Consider the following 19,275-nt stretch of genomic DNA (forward strand, 5'->3'; position numbering starts at 1 on the left):
GCAATGACCATGTGTGAGATGCCTGGTACATCACAGCTGCTCAGTGGATGTTGTTGCATAAATAAACGTGTGTGGGGGGAGAATGGGTGAAAAGGGGAAGGAATTAATAAGAAGTACAAGTTGCCAATTATAAAAATAGTTACAGGGATGTAAAATACAGCAGAGGGAATATAGTCAATAATATTGTAATAACTATGAATGGTGCCAGGTGGGTACTAGACTTATCAGAAGGACTGCTTCAAAAGTTATATAAATGTCTAATCACTATGTTGTACACCTGAAATTAATAATATTGTATGTCAACTGTAATTAATTTTTATACGAATAAAATAAAATTAAGTAAGTAAATGCATGTGATGGGTGAGTGATATGTACACTTAGCTGGAAATATCACTTCCACATGGTTCCCAATCAGGGACGCTGGTTCCAGCACCACCACAGCCTTGGCTCCAAGGGACGCATCTCCTATTGGGTGAAGCTGGGAAGCTGGTCATCAAAATGTACAGGATCATTTGGGCTGGGAGCTGTCAGGGGCCCCACAGAGGCATCCAGTGATAAAAGTTATTATGATGTGCAGGCCCTACGGGGTGGAGGAATTTTTGTGCTGTTTCCCAGAGTATTTGGAGAGCTAGTGCTAGGAACAGTCTCCAAGTCAATGAAGATAATGGGATGTTGGGTGAAGTTACACAGGTATCTTTACTATAGAACTTGGAGTCCCTAATTTCCTATAGATGTGAGTGTCCAAGGCCAGGCAGTCCATGGAGTTTCCCAAATACAGATAACTACAGAGCACAGGGCACTGTAGAACATGTTTTGGAAACACTGGTCCAAATAGGTGAATTTTTACTGACTAAAAGACAAAGAACTCAGAATGAAGTATTTGCCTCTTATTCATCATGGTCACTCTAAAACATGTCAATCACAGGATCAAACACTGTCTTTCTCAGAAAGATCAGAAGAAAAGACACCTATATGGAATCAAAAACTTTTATTCAGAATAATCATTGGCAAAATGAAGGTAGTTAGTTGTCTCAAAAATGAAGGGCCACAGAGTACTCAGAAAGGGATTAGAAATAATTACAAAAATTTTTGCTACAGATTAAAATGACTTGAAACTACAATCATTGGCTATAAAATGTAGGATGCATAATCACACTTAAAACTAAAAAGTGAAAATCTTGAGATGACTGGCTTGCCCGGGTGGCAGGAAATCGACAGCCCTCAGAACCCAAGTGCTGCTTTGACGTCCACATCGGAAATGACTAGATTACTGCTAACAGAGACCAAGCCCAGGGCTTGCATGCTAAGTACGGTACCTCTGTAGCTGCTACTGTTTCAAACAATATGATTAAGTCTTTATAATTCCACCAACTAGGACTTTCAGTGAGGGGAGTGACGGCATTATAAAAAACTTCATGGGCCCTGGCCAGTGTGGCTCTGTTAGCTGGGCATCATATCATGCACCGAAAGGTTGCTGGTTCAATTCCCGGTCAGGGAACATGTCTGAGTTGTGAGCTTGATCCCCGGTAGGGGATGTGCAAGAGGCAGCTGATTGATGTTTTGCTCTCACATGGATGTTTCTCTTTCTATATCCCTCTACCTTCCTCTCTTTCTAAAAATCAATTTTAAAATCTTAAAAAAAACACAAAGAAAAACCTTCACTGGGAGGGCATCTGACTTTTCAGTTTGGCAAGTCTCATGAGGCATTGGTCCCTCCACTGCCTTCTGGCAGCTAAGTGCTCAGGATCATCTGGGACTTTCACACACATGGCCTGGGAACAGGGAAAGAAGAGAAAAGACAACAAGGAAAAAAAAAAGGAAAAATAAATGAATGGGACTACATCAAACTAAAACGTTTTTGCACAACAAAAGAAACCATCAATAAAACAAAAAGGCAACCTACTGAATGAAAGAATATATTCGCCAGTGATACATCTAATAAGAGGTTATTATCCAAAATATATAAAGAACTCATACAACTTAACTCCAAAAAACAATCAAATTAAAAAATGGACAGAGGACCTGAATAGACATTTCTCCAGAGAAGACATACAGATGACCAATAGACATATGAAAAGCTGTTCAACATCACTGTTCAACATCAGTGAAATGCAAATTAAAACCACACCTGTCAGAATGGTTATCAATAAATCAACAAACATGTGTTGGCAAGGACTTGGAGAAAAAGGAACTCTTGTGCACTATTGGTGGGACTGCAAATTGGTGCAGTCACTATGGAAATCAGTACAGAGGTTCCTCAAAAAATTAAAAAGGGAACTACCATATGACCCAGCAATTCCACTTCTGGGCATTTATCTGGAGAAATCAAAACACTAATTCAAAAAAACATTCTTATGTTCATTGAAGTATTATTAAAATAGTCAAGTATGGAAGCAACCTAAGTGCCCATCAATGACAAATAGATAAAGAAGAGATATATATGATAGAATACTACTTGACCATAAAAAAGAATGAAATCTTACCATTTGAGACAATGTGGATGGATCTAGAGCAGGGGTGGGCAACCCCTGGCACGCGTGCCAAACATGGCATGCCAGTAACTTTTGCTGGCACGCGAAACCCTCTCTTATAATCTTCCATTTACAATTTTTTTCTTAATATTGACTTTTTTATTTTTCAGATAAATTCAGTGTAGGTGCATCTTAGATAAATAAATAATTTTACATAACAAGTTATCTTAAAGACCACAGGCATGGATTGACGAGAGAGGGGAAGAGCAATTTCTATGCCTCTGCCTTAACTCTCCCTGCCTTCCTAGATCCGACCAGTGTTTTGGTTTCATCCACATACGCTTGTGAATCTTTGTTCTCAGTGATGAATTTTGTTAGGTCTCGTAATAGGAGTAGCCTGACGTATGAAAGTAGTAGCTCGTGCATATCTCTGAAGGTCATGAAATATAAACCTGATGTAAAATCTCTGTTATCAGTGATGCAGCAGCAAAAGTCCCACTGATAATATCAAACGGAGTCATAAAGTTTTCTGTCGGACTATCAGTGTACATGTATACATTAAAAAATAAATGTATTTTTCATCATCATATACTGTGTTTTTGTTGCTCGAATGAATTTTATTATTTTATTTCTTCAAGGTTCTTCACATACATACACCTTAAGAGATATCAAGTAGGCGTAACATGTTCTCAAAAAATTAGGGTTGGCACGCAGAAGAATTTTGAGTCAGAGATTTTGCTGGTTTTGGCACACACTCACAAAAAGGTTGCCCACCCCTGATCTAGAGGTTATTATGCCAGGTGAAATAAGTCAGACAGAGAAAGGCAAATGCCATATGATTTCACTTACATGTGGAATCTATAAAACAAAATAAACAAAGAAAATAAAAACAAACTCACAGATACAGAGAACAAACTGATGGTTGCCAGATGGTAGGGGGACTTGGGAGGATGGGTGAAAATCATTAAGGGATAAGAAGTTCATGCCTGGCCCAGCTAGCATGTCTAAGTGGTTGAGTGTCGACCTATGAACCAAGAGGACACGGTTCGATTCCCTATCAGGGCACATACTCAGGTTGTGGGCTCAATCCCCAGTGTGGGGCATGCAGGAGGCAGCCAATCAATGATTCTCTCTCATTGTTGATGTTTCTATCTTTCCCTTTCCCTTCTTTTTCTGAAATCAATAAAAATATGCCTTTTTTTTTTTTTGAAAAAAAAGGAAGCACATGCCCTGGCCAGTTGAAGTGTTATCCCATACACCAGAAGATCTCAGGTGCAATTCCTAGCCAGGGCACATACCTAGGTTTCAGGTACAAGAGGTAACTGATCAATGTTTCTTTAACACTGTTTCTCTCTCTCTCTCTCTCTCTCTCTCTCTCTCTCTCTTCTGCCCCTTCCTCTCTCTGTAAAATCAGTAAACATCTCACTGGGTATGATTTTTTTAAAAAGTACAAATTGGCAGTTACAAAATAGTCACAGGGATATGAAGTATAGCATAGGGGATATAGTCAATGATATAATAACTATGTATGGTGTCAGGTGGCTACTAGACTTATCAGGGGGATCACTTTGCAAATTATATGTTTAACCCCAGTGATTCCCAACCTTTTTTTTGGCCATGCCCAACCTAAGCATCTCTAAAATCCTGTGACATATAATTCTTATTATTCAAAAAATTAACTCCTATTCACGTGGAGGAAGCCTAAAAGGCCATTAACTTGGTCTAAACAAGCTTCCAAAGAACATGGCATCCATGAAAGAGAAAAATAAAAGAACAAAAGGACAGCTGAAGTACTGAGGAAGAAATCACTAAGAAATTGTTAAAATAATAATAATAATAATAATAATAATCTGAAGTGATATGAAAAAATAGCAAGTAAAGTTTCAAAACATATAATAGAGAACTGAAATGCATAAATGTCACAATATATATTTGTATACTGTATATGAGGTTCCTAGAAATGCAAAAAATTCACTGTTAATAACTCATTCTCAAAATGCCCTCCTTAAAAATCAAATTGCCCCCCTGTGGGACATGTGCCCCACGTTGGGAACCACTGGTCTAACCACTATGCTTTATACCAGTGACGGCGAACCTTTGGAGCTCGGCGTGAGCGAACCTTTTTAGCATTTTGAAAAACCCTAACTTAACTCTGGTGCCGTGTCACATATAGAAATTTTTTGATATTTGCAACTATAGTAAAACAAAGACTTATATTTTTGATATTTATTTTATATATTTAAATGCCATTTAACAAAGAAAAATCAACAAAAAAATGAGTTCGCGTGTCAGAGGTGTTATAGGTTCGCCATCACTGCTCTATACCTAAAACTAATATAAAATAATACTGAAATCGCCGAAACCGGTTTGGTTCAGTGGATAGAGCGTCGGCCTGCGGACTGAAGGGTCCCAGGTTTGATTCCAGTCAAGGGCATGTACCTTGGTTGCGGGCACATCACCAGTGGGAGATGTGCAGGAGGCGGCTGTTCGATGTTTCTCTCTCATCGATGTTTCTAACTCTCTATCTCTCTCCCTTCCTCTCTGTAAAAAAAATCAATAAAATATATTTAAAAAAATAATACTGAAATCAACTGTAAATGAAAATTTTTTAAAATAAAAAAACAAAAATGCATGAAGAGGAGGTAATTTACCAGGAGCATAATTGTTGGTCCTCCTGTGCAAACTGAATTTGCTCTCAAGGAAAAAGGGAGCAGAGTAAACACTCCATGAACATGAGTTTCCTGAACCCAGAGACTCCAGCTCCTCAGAGATAAGTCACAGTGACCTCCAAGTTCATTGGCCACACTGCTCTGAAGGTCTCCAAGGACCATGACAGAAGTTAGAGATGAGGGACTGTGCAAACCAGAAACAAAGATACTAGCTGCACAATAAATGTCCCTGTCCACAGAGCTCCCTCCCACTCAGCATGCACAACTCTCTGCAGTCAGTCCACGTACCTGGTGAACCTTCTCAACTGTGGCCCCAGAAAACTCTGGAATAGGTCCGAAAGTCTTGAGGACATGTTTCATGCTTTCGCCGTATCTGTCACAGTAGCTCAACATGCCTGAAACCATATGAACACAAGAATCCACAAAACCAGAACATTAGAGAACTCCCAACGAAGTCATCGATTCAGAGAGTCTTGCCTTGGGTCAGAATAACTACATTCCTTTCTTCTGGTGAGTTAAGAAAAGGAGGAGGTGGTCAGTGCACCTGGTTAGCTGGCGCTGGGGACCAAGGGTCCTCACCACAAGTCAGTCACTTGTCAAGCTTTCCCTCTGATCTCAGAATCCTGAAAAGCAAGGGGCCCCTGGGGCCTGCCATTCTACCTCCCTCAGTGTTCCTGCATTGATTTATTGATTAACCTATTAAGTCCTATTTTCACCAAAATGTTATGAGGTTACTTGTGTAAATGGCTTGAATGCATTTTCTAAGAACCACAGAGGTCACAGCTCACTTTAATCTGTTTCCCATTTCACACTTGTTCCCTGACTTCTAGTTACCACTTGGTTGGTTGTCTACAAGGCAGCAGATTCTTTAATGCAGGCTCAGAGTGTGGCCAGTGGATAACAGCCCTGTCCCCCAAGCCCAGGCTGCCTCTGTACCCAGGCCGCACTGCTCTCCAACTGCTTCTGCAGCTTCCTGGCCCTGGGGAACCCAACCGCTTTCTCAGATGCTGAGATAAAGGCCCTGGGATTTTGACGGAGAAACCCATGAAGAAGAGGCTCATCCGCATGGGAGAGAGGAGGAAGAAGCACAGTAACCTAGAAGCAGTTCTGGGCTGTGTGTGGCTGAAACTAAGCTCTTCAGTAAGCGTCAGATATGCACAGAGAGGAAAGCAGAGTCCAGCGGCCTCGCTTCCCAGCAGGTGGAACTGGCCTGCTGGGACCCATCTGTGCCTGGCATCCTCCCCTCCCACTGCCTGGGAGGCAGCAGGGCTTGGCCAGTGCAGGCATGTGTGGGGGCATGGGGGGGGGATCAAGTCCAATCTGAGGCCACCCCTGGGTATGCATAGAAGAGGCGTCTCTGAGTTCTGGGCCCACTTAGGACATAGCTGAGCCACCCATTGTGCCACCCTTGGCCCAATTCTAACATCTTTCACAACCAGAAACACTCAGAGGTTGGTCAGTCAGGCTAAAAGGTAATACAGAATTTAAAATGAATAGCAGAATTTGCAAAGATGCCCGAGCTTGGTTCTTATCCACCCTAGAAAAAGTTTTAAATTAATCCTATATTACAAAAGCCTAATATGCTAAGTGTCCAGCAGTCCATTCAATCAATCAAAGCCTAATATGCTAATGATATGCTAAGGCCGCTCAACCATTCACTATGATGTGCACTGGCCACCAGGGGGAAGATGCTTCGACCGGTTGGTTACCTTGCTGCTGGGGTCCGGCCAATCTGGACTGAGCGAGATGAGCTGGACACCCTCTGGAGCCCTACTATGGTCCCTCCCTGGCTGGCCAACCTTCTGTGTCCCTCCCTGGCCCCGATTGTGCACCGGTTGGGTCCCTCCGCCTGGCCTGCACCCTCTCGCAATCCGGGACCCCTCAGGGGATGTCGGAGAGCCAGTTTTGGCCCGATCCCGCAGGCCAGGCAGAGGGACCCCACTGGTGCATGAATTTGTGACTGGGCCTCTAGTTTTAAATAAAAATCATCACCACACAATATTCTTAAAAAAAGAAAAAGACAAACTTCTTTGGGGTTTAGTTTTGGTGGACCCACACTATTGTGAAAGCCTGAATTCACTGAATTTCAATTTTATTTGCCCCAAATAGCTTTCCTTCTCCTTCAGTGTGCTAAAATCATATCAAACTAGCTTTTAGAAATTGTTTTGAAGGGTAAAATATTCAAATATAACAACTTTTCTAACATTAGCACCTACAATTAAGTGGTGGACACTCCTTTTTAAAATAAGGGTTTCATTTCATTTAACACAAGTATAACCTGACAATTAAGGATTCCAGAAGACTTCCTAAAGCAGGGGTGGGGAACATCCGGCCCTCAGGCAGGACCTGTGAAATCATTTGGTCTGGCCCTGCCAACTCATTAGGAGTGTGTTAATTAAATGTTTGACCAAATATAGCAAGCTGATTTTTAAGTTGTTAATTTTGTATGGTCTGAGAATGATATTATAAATATTCAAATGGTCCTTGGCAGAAAAAAGGTTCCCCACCCCTACAAAGGTTCCAGCACTAGCTAGCTATCTTAGAGGACTCAGCATTTCCAGAACACAGAAAACCACCATTACATTTATTTCCTTTAGAAGTTAAATATTTTCTTCACTTTAAGTGTTTATTCAAACCAAAGGTGGTAAAATCTAGACACAAATACAATTACTCCTTTTGGGGGGCAGAGCCATAAGAATCAAATAAGTTGGAAAGATATCAAATGAGAAGAAAATGGGAGGACTGGCTGCAGCTGAGATTCACCCACGTGCAGGGAAACAGAAGCCCAACAGTACCCTCCTGTGAACCAGTTCTATCTCCCTGTTCTCCTTAAGCAGTGAAAAGCCACAGATGCAATTCAAGGACTGTATTTCACTCTGGATTACTTCACATTTTCTGAACAAGCGTTCATCTTTCTGTGTCCCTGTGAAGTTATCTGAATCTCCCAGGGGCTTTTGAGAACTCTTTTTCCCTGCCTTTTATAAAATTTGTGGCTTTAAAGGGGCATTTATTTAAGATAGAAAATACAGTAAAACTCTTTATAATACAATTAATAATTCCCCCCCCCAACTTTTCTAGGAAACCAATATAAAACTTCAGTCTTACAAACATAAAAACTCTTTCTATAGCATGTACTCAGGCTCACGGGGTGAGCAGCCCCGAGTCTGTGGAGACGGTAAGAGGCCACACAGCCAGCACATGCAGACCTCCATTTCATAGATAGAGCATCTAACACCGCAGGGCAGCTCTCCCACTACCTCAAAGTACAAGTTTATGGTGATTTAGTGTCAAAATTGTTTACAGTGTCCCAGCAAATTCACTACCTTACTCTTCTTTGCAACATCTTCCCTTCCAATAGAGCTGTATGAGCGGGAATGTTCCAGAATACCAATTTCAATGGAAATGAAAAGAAAAAGCCACTTCACCTTCTATCCCACAGCCCATCCCTCCTCTGTATTACTATGAGGTGAGCCTCCCTATGTTTTTCCTGCTATGCTTCCATGCCCTCTATTCTGGTCAACCAAGTACTTCCAACAGCTCTCAGAGAGCTTAGCTTTTTAGAAGACTTTGAACCTAATTTCTTAAGAAGTGGGAGAAAGAACTGATTGTCATGAGTTCGGATTGAGCTTCTCTTGCTGCTTTCGGACTTGTTATTCCTTGGCTGTGAGCCCTGACGGTGAGACACAACCTAAGGTGATGGAGCAGTGGAGAGCCATCCCTTCTGTCTGCATTTACAGAGCAGGCACCTGTCTGTGTGGCCTCTGTCACGGTGGAGGCAGCTGCTGGGACACGCCCTGGGTGTTGATTCTTGGAGAGCCCTAATTGCTACCCACACCAGAGAAGTGTGCTTTCCCCACAGCCTATGAACCCACACTCACATGAATTCCCCTGCCTTTAAGAGACAAAACTTAATCAGAGAAGACCAAAAAGACCCCAAAGCCCAGGGACATTATGTAATTCCCACCTGAGTGAGGCCTTGCTGGAGCAGGTGGACAGAAACTGCCAGGAACAGCCCTATCAGCTCACCTATTTCACTGCAAATCACAGCTCCACTCAAATGAACCAGACCCACCAAGCAGACATCTCAATTTAAGATAAACAAACAAACAAACAAGGACAAGCATCTAAACAAGGGAAATTTCGAGAGGCAAGATGGTGAACATTCATCTCAACTGAAGGTGATGTCCAGGGGCTGCCAGGTTCCCAGGCACCCAGAAGGCTGGTAGGTGTACAAGGGACCAGCCTTTGCTGACCTGCTAGTCTAAAAGCTTAGCATGGAAAGAAACCAAAGTCTTGAGAGTTCATATTCCACAGCAAAAATGTCCTAATCTGTATGTGTTCTGTATTTCTCTAATGCACTTGTGAATCTTTGGGGGAATTAAAAAAAAAAAAACTGGAATAGGGAATTAAACAAAACTTTGTGTGAATATAACATTTATTATGGACTTCATGTCAGCCATCCAGCTAGATGTCGCCATCTGGTTTCATTCTCATACCACCCTTATAAGGCTGTTACTGTTGTTGTCCCATTTTACAGATGGGGATACTGAGTACACAGGGCTATTTAGCTTATAGGTCAACTAGAGATCCAGGCTGACTGGCTCCACAGACCAGATCCACTCTTCTGAGAGCTTGTCTTTCGTGGGTGTCACTTTTTAAAAGTAGCCAAAAGGCGAAGAAAGCATGCTGGCCTCCTGTTTTTCATCTGCTATTTTATAAGATTAAAAACAAACCACCAAATATTCTTACCCCTTCTAGATAAACTGTAGCTTTTAAGACTAATAACTAGCCTTAACCTGAGATACTGGCTTTATGAAAACAACATCAGAAAAAAGAACTCTCCCAGTTCCAATCTTGATATATCCTGGGTGACACTGAGGAATCATGATCATTTCCACTGGTTCTGAGCCTGATCTTATAACTGTCTAACTCTGGTCCTTAGAATGCTCTGAAGTTGAAAACTACATCCGCCCACCATTATCATATTAAACCAATTAGGTTTTCTTATCAAATATGCTTTGTGTGAAAAATTGTTATGGGCTCCGTCCTATCTGCCACACTGTTTGACTCCCGAGTTTCTGGTTTCATTGGCTTCAGTTTCTACTTGTTTGAGAGTCAAAGTGGTTCTCAGGTCTCTCCTATCAGTTTCTCCTGATACCTGAATTATCTTATTTTTCTCAAGAAAAATAAAAACACAGTGGTCATCCAGCAGTGTCTACATACATTTCAAATGCTTCAATATGTTCATCACGCTTAAGGTTCTGGTTTACAAAAAAACATTCAAAATTATGCAAGACTTTATTTTAATGATACTTCAAAACTCTGGTTTCACTTTAATAAAGCCTGTGTCTTTACATTACCCTCCTATGTTCAATTGTTATTCTACCACACAAGTAACATGCGGGTGCTAGGTGAGAGTCCCCTCTCTTCAGCTGCTCTCAGCTGGGTGTTAAGGAAGAATCAAGTCACCTATTTGAGCCACATTTGCATGACACCCTACTAACCCATCCAAGGACCCAGGTGTGCGCCTGCTGTGTGCAATACATCTGGTAAAACTGCTTGGGATTATCCACTGGAAATTATATTTAATTAATTACTGTTGTGAAAATTAACTGAAGTATTACCAAACCCTCGTGGAATTATAAAATCTACGGCAGACTCCCCAGAGGTCATCTGCTCCAACTTCCGACCTCACTGTGCGACTCCTGTCAACATTCAAACATCCGCACAGGTGAGGACCAGCCTCCAGCAGGAAGGCCCACCCACCCACAGCATGGCCTCTCCTTCTACATCAGTTCCACTTACCAGAAAGTTCTCCCTGCCATGTCCTGACCCCAAACCTGTCTTCCCGCCATTTCCAGTCTTTCATTCTGGTTCCACCCCCACAAAAGACATGGACAAATACAGGCACATGCGGCGCGCGCACACACACACACACACACACACACACACACACACACTGGATCAGATTCCATTTCTCGATATTTTTGTTAAATGTAGACCATGGAACTGAATACAATATTCTTTTTCTTTTTCTTCATATGTTTTACAAGTTAATAATATAAATTTTAAAAACAACATACAATAATTATAGAAATTTATTACAACATAGAAAAGTAAAAAGGTAATAAAAGTTACTTATAATTTCAACACCAAGAGACAGCTATCATATTATTTAGTTGACATTTCCCCAGATTTTCTGATTCATTGTTTTAATTTGGTGTAGGTTTTATTATTTGTTTTTCAAATGATGTCTTCTTTTTAAATGGCTTAAAATCTGGTGGACAGTTTCATTCTTGGAAGCTTCTCACCCATCTCAAGTGACCTTGCTTTTAGAGTTACCAGTCCCTTTGAGGTGGCTCCAGGGTAACTGATGGCCTAGCCTGGCCACTAACCAAGAGCACCAGCCCCTTTTCCTGTAGAAGCCCCTCCCTCGTGACACCCCAGCTTTTGGAAAGAAGCCTACAGATGAGCAAGTCACAGTTGCAAGCTGCCCATGTTTAGGCAAAAGGTAAGTCCAGCAGAGGTTCATGTGGTTATTTCCCTACTTTTTTTTTCTTGCTGCTAAATAATTTCATTATCTTCCTCAGGAAAATACTACTTTATCTTCTATCAGGCTGGATGACATGAGGCAAAGTCTCCATAACATTGCTCACCTCTCCTTCCAGTCCTCACCTGAGTGCTGCTCTACACAGAGCTGTGAGGTCCATGGGACACAGCCACTTACATCCTGGGACACAGCCACTGCCCTACCCCTACCTGTGAATGAGCAGGGCTGGCCACTGTCTCCTGTACACAATACCATTTCTATTCAGTTGTACGAAAAGACAACCTTTGATTGTTTACAAAACCCATGAAAACACTACACTGCATAAAATTCCCATCTGAGCCCCTACCTTCTGCATTGAGATGCATGGTTTCCAGGGGTCCAATGAATGCATACCGGAGGCCTAGGCCGTGAGACATGACGAGGTCCAAGTCGCTCGGAGACACTATTCCTTCCTAAATGAGGAAAGGGGGTGGCATATGGATGAGTCCTCTGGAAAGACCATTCTCTTACCATCATTTTCATCCTAACTGGGGCAGGATCCCAAAATACTCTCCAAGCACTGTAAGTGTTTTCATGGAATTTTTCATGATGAAACTATGATGTCGGAACAGATTCGGAAAAGAGACTATCTGTGAAATGTCAAATACCAATTCACTTTTTCCACAGCTATAATCAACCTTCTCTCATACTGTGCCCAATTCCACTGTCTTCTCTTCTCCACCCATAACCCATGTCTCACTTGCAGCTCTGTCAAACGGGGAGAGGAAGAAGGGAAAGGGAAAAAGTAAACGGGGTACTGGTGGAAAAGGGCAAGAAGGATTTTCTGCACGTTTGTTAAGAACTGGGGCTGTAAGACTGGAGCCATCAAAAGAACTGTGAAGTTGCTCTCCAGACTGTGCCTGCCTGCAAGCCTGGCCTTGTTTAGTTTTTAATGAGTTTGTAAAGCATGATATTCTTTGATGAAATGCAGCTCAGAATAGGGTGTTTATTTGCAAAGGTGGAGCCCTAGAATCTTTTACAAATGTGAATTGCAAAGCAAGAGGCACTCTGTTAGGCTTTTAGGTTGTATGTCAAATTGCCCAGCGGTGTGACCTGATCTGTTCCTCACCGATGAGGAACAGGGATGCATTAGAAATATCTGTATCATTAGGCCCTTCACTGACAGCTCAGTCTCCATCTGAAGATATTTTCACCTTGGCCATTTCAGCTGTCAGGAAGACAGACATGGGGGAGGCTGGCATGTGTTCCCTGAATCTTCACTGGTCAGAACAGAATGACTCTGAAGCCTCCAGCCCCTATCTCCTGGGTGGTTTCTTTCACAAATAGAGTACTGTGGGCACAGACACAGCTCCTGCCTCTGTAAGAGGCCACTCACTGTGTGTAGTGCTGATACCTCTTCCACAGGCAACCCTTAGCTGGTGGTCCCCAGTGCAGCGAGGTCCCAGGGGAAGGAGAATGAAGCGCTCGGCGGCGGAAAAGTCAGTTCTGCCCCTACCTCCATGGCACACCCACTTAAAGTGTCCCTCCAGTTCCTGAGAACAGGCTCAGACATGTGGCCTCCCCTACGTGGCCTGTTACTCTGGGTTACAGCGCAAAGCCTTTACCTCTCCTTGAAGGGCTGCCAGCTGTCTGGTTGGAGAGGGTGTCTGGGGAGAGGCAGGGGTTTAATCACAGGTTCACCATGGCTCCATGGCCAAAAGGGAGGAGCCCTTTGCCCTCCAGATGGCTTTGGGGAGTCCGGGCCAGGCCCTCCATGCTCAGGAACTGCTGCCCCACCTCCTCCGAACCAGGTGACTTCTCAAGGCCCAGACTTCAAAGTCACCCAAGAGGTAGAAAGGGAATTTGTACCCTCAGCCTCTATGACCTGCAGCCCAGCTGCTGAGAGAGAAATACCAGCAGTCTCAGGTCTATGTGGGTGTCTGGACCTCCCTGGGGAGGGGTGGGGAGAGCTGGAGCTGAAGAACCAAGAAGACAGAACCACCCACAGGGGCAAGCGCGGTTTAGTGTGAGGAGAAACTTTGTTTGTGCGAACCATTCTCCATCTAGTTTTGTGTGTGAGAGATAAATAAAGACATGCACAGACCACGAATGTTCAAAGAATAATTAATTACAAAGCAACCCCTCTAATCACCACTGTGCCCATCTTCCTGATCATATCCTTCCCAATAACAAACATCTGACTTTTGTAATAACCATTTCTTCTAAAATTTGCCATCTATGTTTACATTCATAAAAATAAAGTGTGCTTTTTATCTATTTTCATCTTCTTCAAAATAGAATCACACTGTGCATTCTTTTGTGATATCAATGTAAAAAACATTCAAATCTATAGAGAATTTTTGTGAGTTTATTTGAGCCAAACTGTCGACAATTGCCAGGAAGCAAAATCTCAATGGATTGGGATAATGCTCCAGAGGATGGAAGTTTTGCACCTTATTTAATACATTATAAAAATAAGAGATGCAAGTGGGTTACATTAAATCCACTGGTGATAGATTAGGGAGGCAGGAGAAAGGAAAAGGTGGTGGGGGCCCTCTGGGATTGGATAAAAAGTAAAATGATAGACACATATATCTTTTACATAGGTGGGTACAGGACAGGTAACAGTCAACAATTAACATGATAACAATAACAAAGAGAATTTATGGCCCTAACTGGTTTGGCTCAGTGTATAGAGCATCGAGTGAGGACTGAAGGATCCTGGGTTCGATTCCAGTCACGGGCATGTACCTTGGTTGCAGGCTCGATCCTCAGTAGGGGGAATGTAGGAGACAGCTGATCGATGTTTCTCATCGATGGTTCTAATTCTCTATCTCTCTCCCTTCCTCTCTATAAAAAATAAATAAAAACATATTTTAAAAAGAGAGAGGATTTGTGGTCTCCCATTGGTTATGCCCAAGGGGTCTGTCTGATAGAGGGGAATTACCCTGACATTCCAAAGTACTAAACGCAGTTATATAAGAGCAGTCATATAATTTTTAGTTAAGGTAAAGATTGACTTTTGTCAGGGAAGATACCAGCCACATTTGCATTATTGAAGTAGATTTCTCTAAGTTTCCATTTTTATCCAGAAATTAAATCCAGAGGAAAAAAAGAGTCAGAAGTGATTCAGCTGAGATGCTCACTCATTAGAATTTCACCTCACTGAGACAAACAAGTTCATCCCAGCTGTACTCAGCACTAAATAAAAGGTTCATAGTTAGGATTTTTTTTTTTGGGGGGGGGGTGTTAATCTTCACACAAGGACATGCTTAGAGAGAGGATGGGAGAAAGAGAGAGAGAGGAACATTGATGTGAGAGAGAAACATCAATTGCCTTCTGCATGCTCCCTTGATTGGGGATCAAAACCACAACCTAGGTATATGTCCTGACTGCAATCGAACCAGCAACCTTTCGGTGCACAGACTATGTTCAACCAACTGAGCCACTCTGGCCAGGCTGGTTAGCACGTTTTGAAGCTCAAGTTGCTTAATTGTGTTGTTAAGCTTCATTCCTCTGAGGCAGAGCAGAGTTTGCCACCCCAAAATATGCCTTTTGGGATATTGATGATTTCAAGTTGGTTATTTTTAAGAAACAGGAGACTCAGAAACTTTGATCCTCCTACTTTACCTGCCAAAAGGAATTCAGATAGGAAAACCTGCTTTAAGAAGGGAACCTAGCATATTCACCTCAGCATATGTGAAATAAGTGGCAGACAGAGAGGATACAAGCAAAACCCTGCTTATTGGACTTCCCTCCTGTGTCCCATGGTTTCTGGGTGGCCCAGCAAGAATTTGTTGACCACAAGTTTGCTCTTTCTCATCTACTTGTGAGTTGCCTGCTTCTCCTTTGGAGTCCCAGACCCCTGCCTCCCTCTCCTTGGTCCAGAATAGCATATAAGCCTAACTGCCCAGTGTGTCCTCAAGTCCCATATTCTTGTGGAACCCATGTAATGTACATCTATAATAAATTTGGTCATTTTTCTCCTATTAACCTGTCTCATGTTAATTTGATTACTAGGTTAGCCAGAAGAATTTAGAAAGGTGGGAGGAAAATTACTTTTCCACTCCAGCATACCCAGAGCCTTAGTGTTATTTGTGGCCTAAGTGTTAATATTATCAGGATTAATTACAATAAATAATCATCCTATATAATAAAAGGCTAATAAGCAAAATGACCAAACAGTGGAACGGCCAGTCACTATGATGCACACTGACCACCAGGGGGCAGATGCTCAATGCAGGAGCTATACCCTGGTGGTCAGAGCACTCCCACAGCCAGAGCGCCACTCAGCCAGAAGCCAGGTTCACAGCTGGCTAGCGCAGCGGCGGTGGCGGGAGCCTCTCCTGCCTCTGCGGCAACGCTAAGGATGTCCAACTGACGGCTTAGGCCCGATCCCCGGAAGGAGCTATCAGTCGGCCCTGAGGGCTCCTGGACACTGAGAGGGCACAAGCCTGGCTGAGGGAACTTCCCCCCCGCCCCCCGCAGAGGGCACGATCTCGTGCACCGGGCCTCTAGTGATGGTATAAAGGGCAGAAGTAAGTGCTTGAGTTGAACCCATGGATCTGATAAACAATTCCTTGGAAACAGTACCCTACACACTGTTTAAAGTTTGAAACCCTACCCCACTCCAGGGTGTCTATGGTTCAACCAACATTTGTCTATATAGCTATCAATAGTTCCTCCATTTCGTGGTAAAATTCTCAAGTCACACAAAGGAAAGCCCTATGTGGTTAAAAGATTCCTAAAACTTACACAGAGTGACTAAGATCACTATTAGTTCAAAACCTGGTTGCATCACATCTTAAAAAAATCAAAAGGCCAGGAGAGCCCAGCCCAAGTGGTAAGGAATCCCCTTTATTGAAAAAACTTCTAGCTTCTACTTCCTTTAATTAAAATCTAAGACTTACCACAATCAACCAACACAAACTCATGGCCGGGGCACACACTGCACCTGGCATGCTTTGGAAAAGGTATGGAGGGAGATGGCACAAGACTACCATCGACCAGTAAAGAGCAAATACAACATGGTTAATAAAGTACTAAATTACTGTGATACAAGCTTTAAGTATAATTAACTGTCTGGGGAGTATCTATCAGTCAGGGTCCTACCAGAAAGACAGAACCAGTAGGTTATATATGTGGAAAAAGATTTATTCCAAGGAATTGGCTTTTGCAATTGCAGGCACTGGCAAGTCTGAAATGTGGGGCAGGCACTGCTGATGGTGGAAACCTCTGTTCTGCTCTTCAGGCCTTTCAACTGATGGGATAAAGCTTGCCCAGATTATTGTGAATAATCCTCTTTAATTAAACAGATTATAGATACTAATCATATCCACAAAATACCTCTACAACAACATTTAGACTTGTGTTTGATGGGTATCTGGCCTAGCCAAGCCCATCGTCACAGGGGATAGAGAAGTTGGTGGTGAGAGGACAGAAGACACATCTAATGATTAACAACTGGCAAGAAGTTGATGGGTGCAGTGGTTCTTGATCTTCTGGATAGACATGGAGAAAGGGGGAGACAGGGGAGTCTTGCAGAGTTTAAGGGTGAGACATTTGATGAATGAATCTCCCGTATTTCCTGTATTGATTATAAGCTATATAGAATTATTTTTCCTTCTCTCTAATAACCCCATTCTCATATTCAGTTTTCTTACTCAACTACCACCCCCCCCGCCCCCCCGCCGGCCTGGTCACCCCTCACGGCACCCCTGCCGGCCTGGTTGCGCCACACAGCCTGCTGTTCAGTCGTTTGGTCGTCCCTCACTAACCCCCCTGCCGTCCTGGTCACCCCATGCAGCCTGCTTGTTCAGTCGTCTGGTCGTCCCTCACTAACCCCCTGCCGGCCTGGTCATAGGCAGCCATCTTGTGAGGGCGTGAGGGTTAATTTGCATATTGCCTCTTTATTATATAGGATAATATCCTATCCAATAAAAGAGAAACATGGTAATTAGCTGTACCTCCGCTACCCTTCCCATTGGCTAATCAGCATATCCTTATGCAAATTAACTGCCAGCCAAGATGGCGGCCAGCAGCCAGGCAGCTGACGCGAACAGGGAGGCTTGCTTGCTCCAGTGACGGAGGAAGCCAGGTTCCCCGCCTGAGGCTGCCAGCCTCTGATCTGCTCTCTAAGAAACACTGTAACAAATATAGAAGCTAAACAAACCCCCAGAAACCTGCTTTAGTCAGCCAGGCTTCAGCCAGCCGGACCGCAACATTGTTTCAAATACAGAAGGTAAACAAAGGCCAGAAACCTGCTTTCAGCAGCCGAGGCCCCAGAGCTAAAGCTGGCCCAGAATAAAAAAGAAAAAAGAAAAAAAGGAGCGGTTGGGAGCTTCAGTCACCCGCCAGCCTGAAAACAGCCCTCAGCCCCTCACCCAGACTGGCCAGGCACCCCAGTGGGGGACCCCCACCCTGATCCAGGACACCTTCAGGGCAAACCAGCCGGCCCCCACCCGTGCACCAGGCCTCTATCCTATATAGTAAAAGGGTAATATGCTTCCAGCACCGGGATCAGCGGAGCCGCGAGGCCTCCTGGCACCGGGATCAGCATGACAGGGGGCAGCGCCCAAACCCCCTGATCGCCCTGCTCTGTGTGTGACAGGGTACGGAGCCCCAACCCCCCCTGATGGGCCCTGCTCTGTGCGTGACAGGGGGCAGCGCCCCAACCCCCTGATCGGCCCTGCTCTGTGCGTGACAGGGGGTGGCGCCGCAACCTCCCCATCGACCCTGCCTTGAGTGTGACAGGGGGTGGTTCCCCAACCCCCAAATCGGCCCTGCTCTGAGCCCGACCAGGGGCTGCACCTAGGGATTGGGCCTGCCCTCTGCCACCCGGGAGCGGGCCTAAGCCAGCAGGTCGTTATCTCCCGAGGGGTCCCAGACTGCAAGAGGGCACAGGCTGGGCTGAGGGACCCCACCTCCCCCCCGAGTGCACAAATTTTTGTGCACCGGGCCTCTAGTATTAATTATAAAGGTCTAAGTAGCCCAGGGGAAAACTAGGTTTGCTCCTTGTTTAAGGAGGGAACTTGTCCCATGGCAGCAACTTCTAAGGAAAAATGTGGCTATTTTACATCTAAATAGACCAGGCTTGCTTCCAAAGCCGTTGGCAACTTAAAACTTTGAAGTTTACTGAATTAAATAATAAAATTTATTAAATATCTAGGTATTTTGAAATAACAAAATGCTGAAATATTAATCTGAGTTTGCCTTATATGAAAAATCTAGAAGACAGAATTGAATCTATTAATTAAAGTCTTGCATTTTAAAAAATGTGAAGTTATTATTAATCTGAGAAATACTAAGTATTTAACTTGCCAACTAAAATTTAAGGCTTCTAAGTGTTAAAGTTCAAATTAAGTTGGGACAAATTATATAGTTGTGGTAACAAAATGCATAAAGTATAGAAATTTATTTTTGAGAAAATAATTCTTGTACTTTCTCTAGAGAAATTAGTAGTTCAAAATATGTTATTTATTGGTCTAATTAAAAAAAGAGGATTAATTCTGTGGTCACTACCAAATTTTTAATATAAAAACCAGTTTAAATTTAATTGATATCTTTTAGAATAATTATAAATTATAAATTATATATATATATGTGT

At 43.1% G+C, this 19,275-nt stretch overlaps 1 protein-coding gene across 3 annotated transcripts in view; it reads right to left on the reverse strand.

Moving 5' to 3' along the window:
- Window positions 1-973: 973 nt before the first annotated feature.
- Window positions 974-19,275, reverse strand: part of CRYL1 (crystallin lambda 1) — a 144,925-nt gene continuing 126,623 nt past the window's right edge. For all 3 annotated transcript variants that reach the window (XM_023751178.1, XM_006085495.3, XM_023751176.1), the window contains 3 exons: window positions 12,037-12,142; window positions 5,429-5,535; window positions 974-1,772 (listed from right to left, as the gene is read on the reverse strand). In XM_023751178.1, coding sequence (XP_023606946.1) covers window positions 1,659-1,772; window positions 5,429-5,535; window positions 12,037-12,142 — 327 coding nt within the window. In that variant the 3' untranslated portion in view covers window positions 974-1,658. The remainder of the gene's footprint in view (window positions 1,773-5,428; window positions 5,536-12,036; window positions 12,143-19,275) is intronic.

The sequence above is a fragment of the Myotis lucifugus genome, unplaced genomic scaffold (genome assembly GCF_000147115.1).
Source record: "Myotis lucifugus unplaced genomic scaffold, Myoluc2.0 scaffold_19, whole genome shotgun sequence".
Classification (NCBI taxonomy): Eukaryota; Metazoa; Chordata; class Mammalia; order Chiroptera; family Vespertilionidae; genus Myotis; species Myotis lucifugus.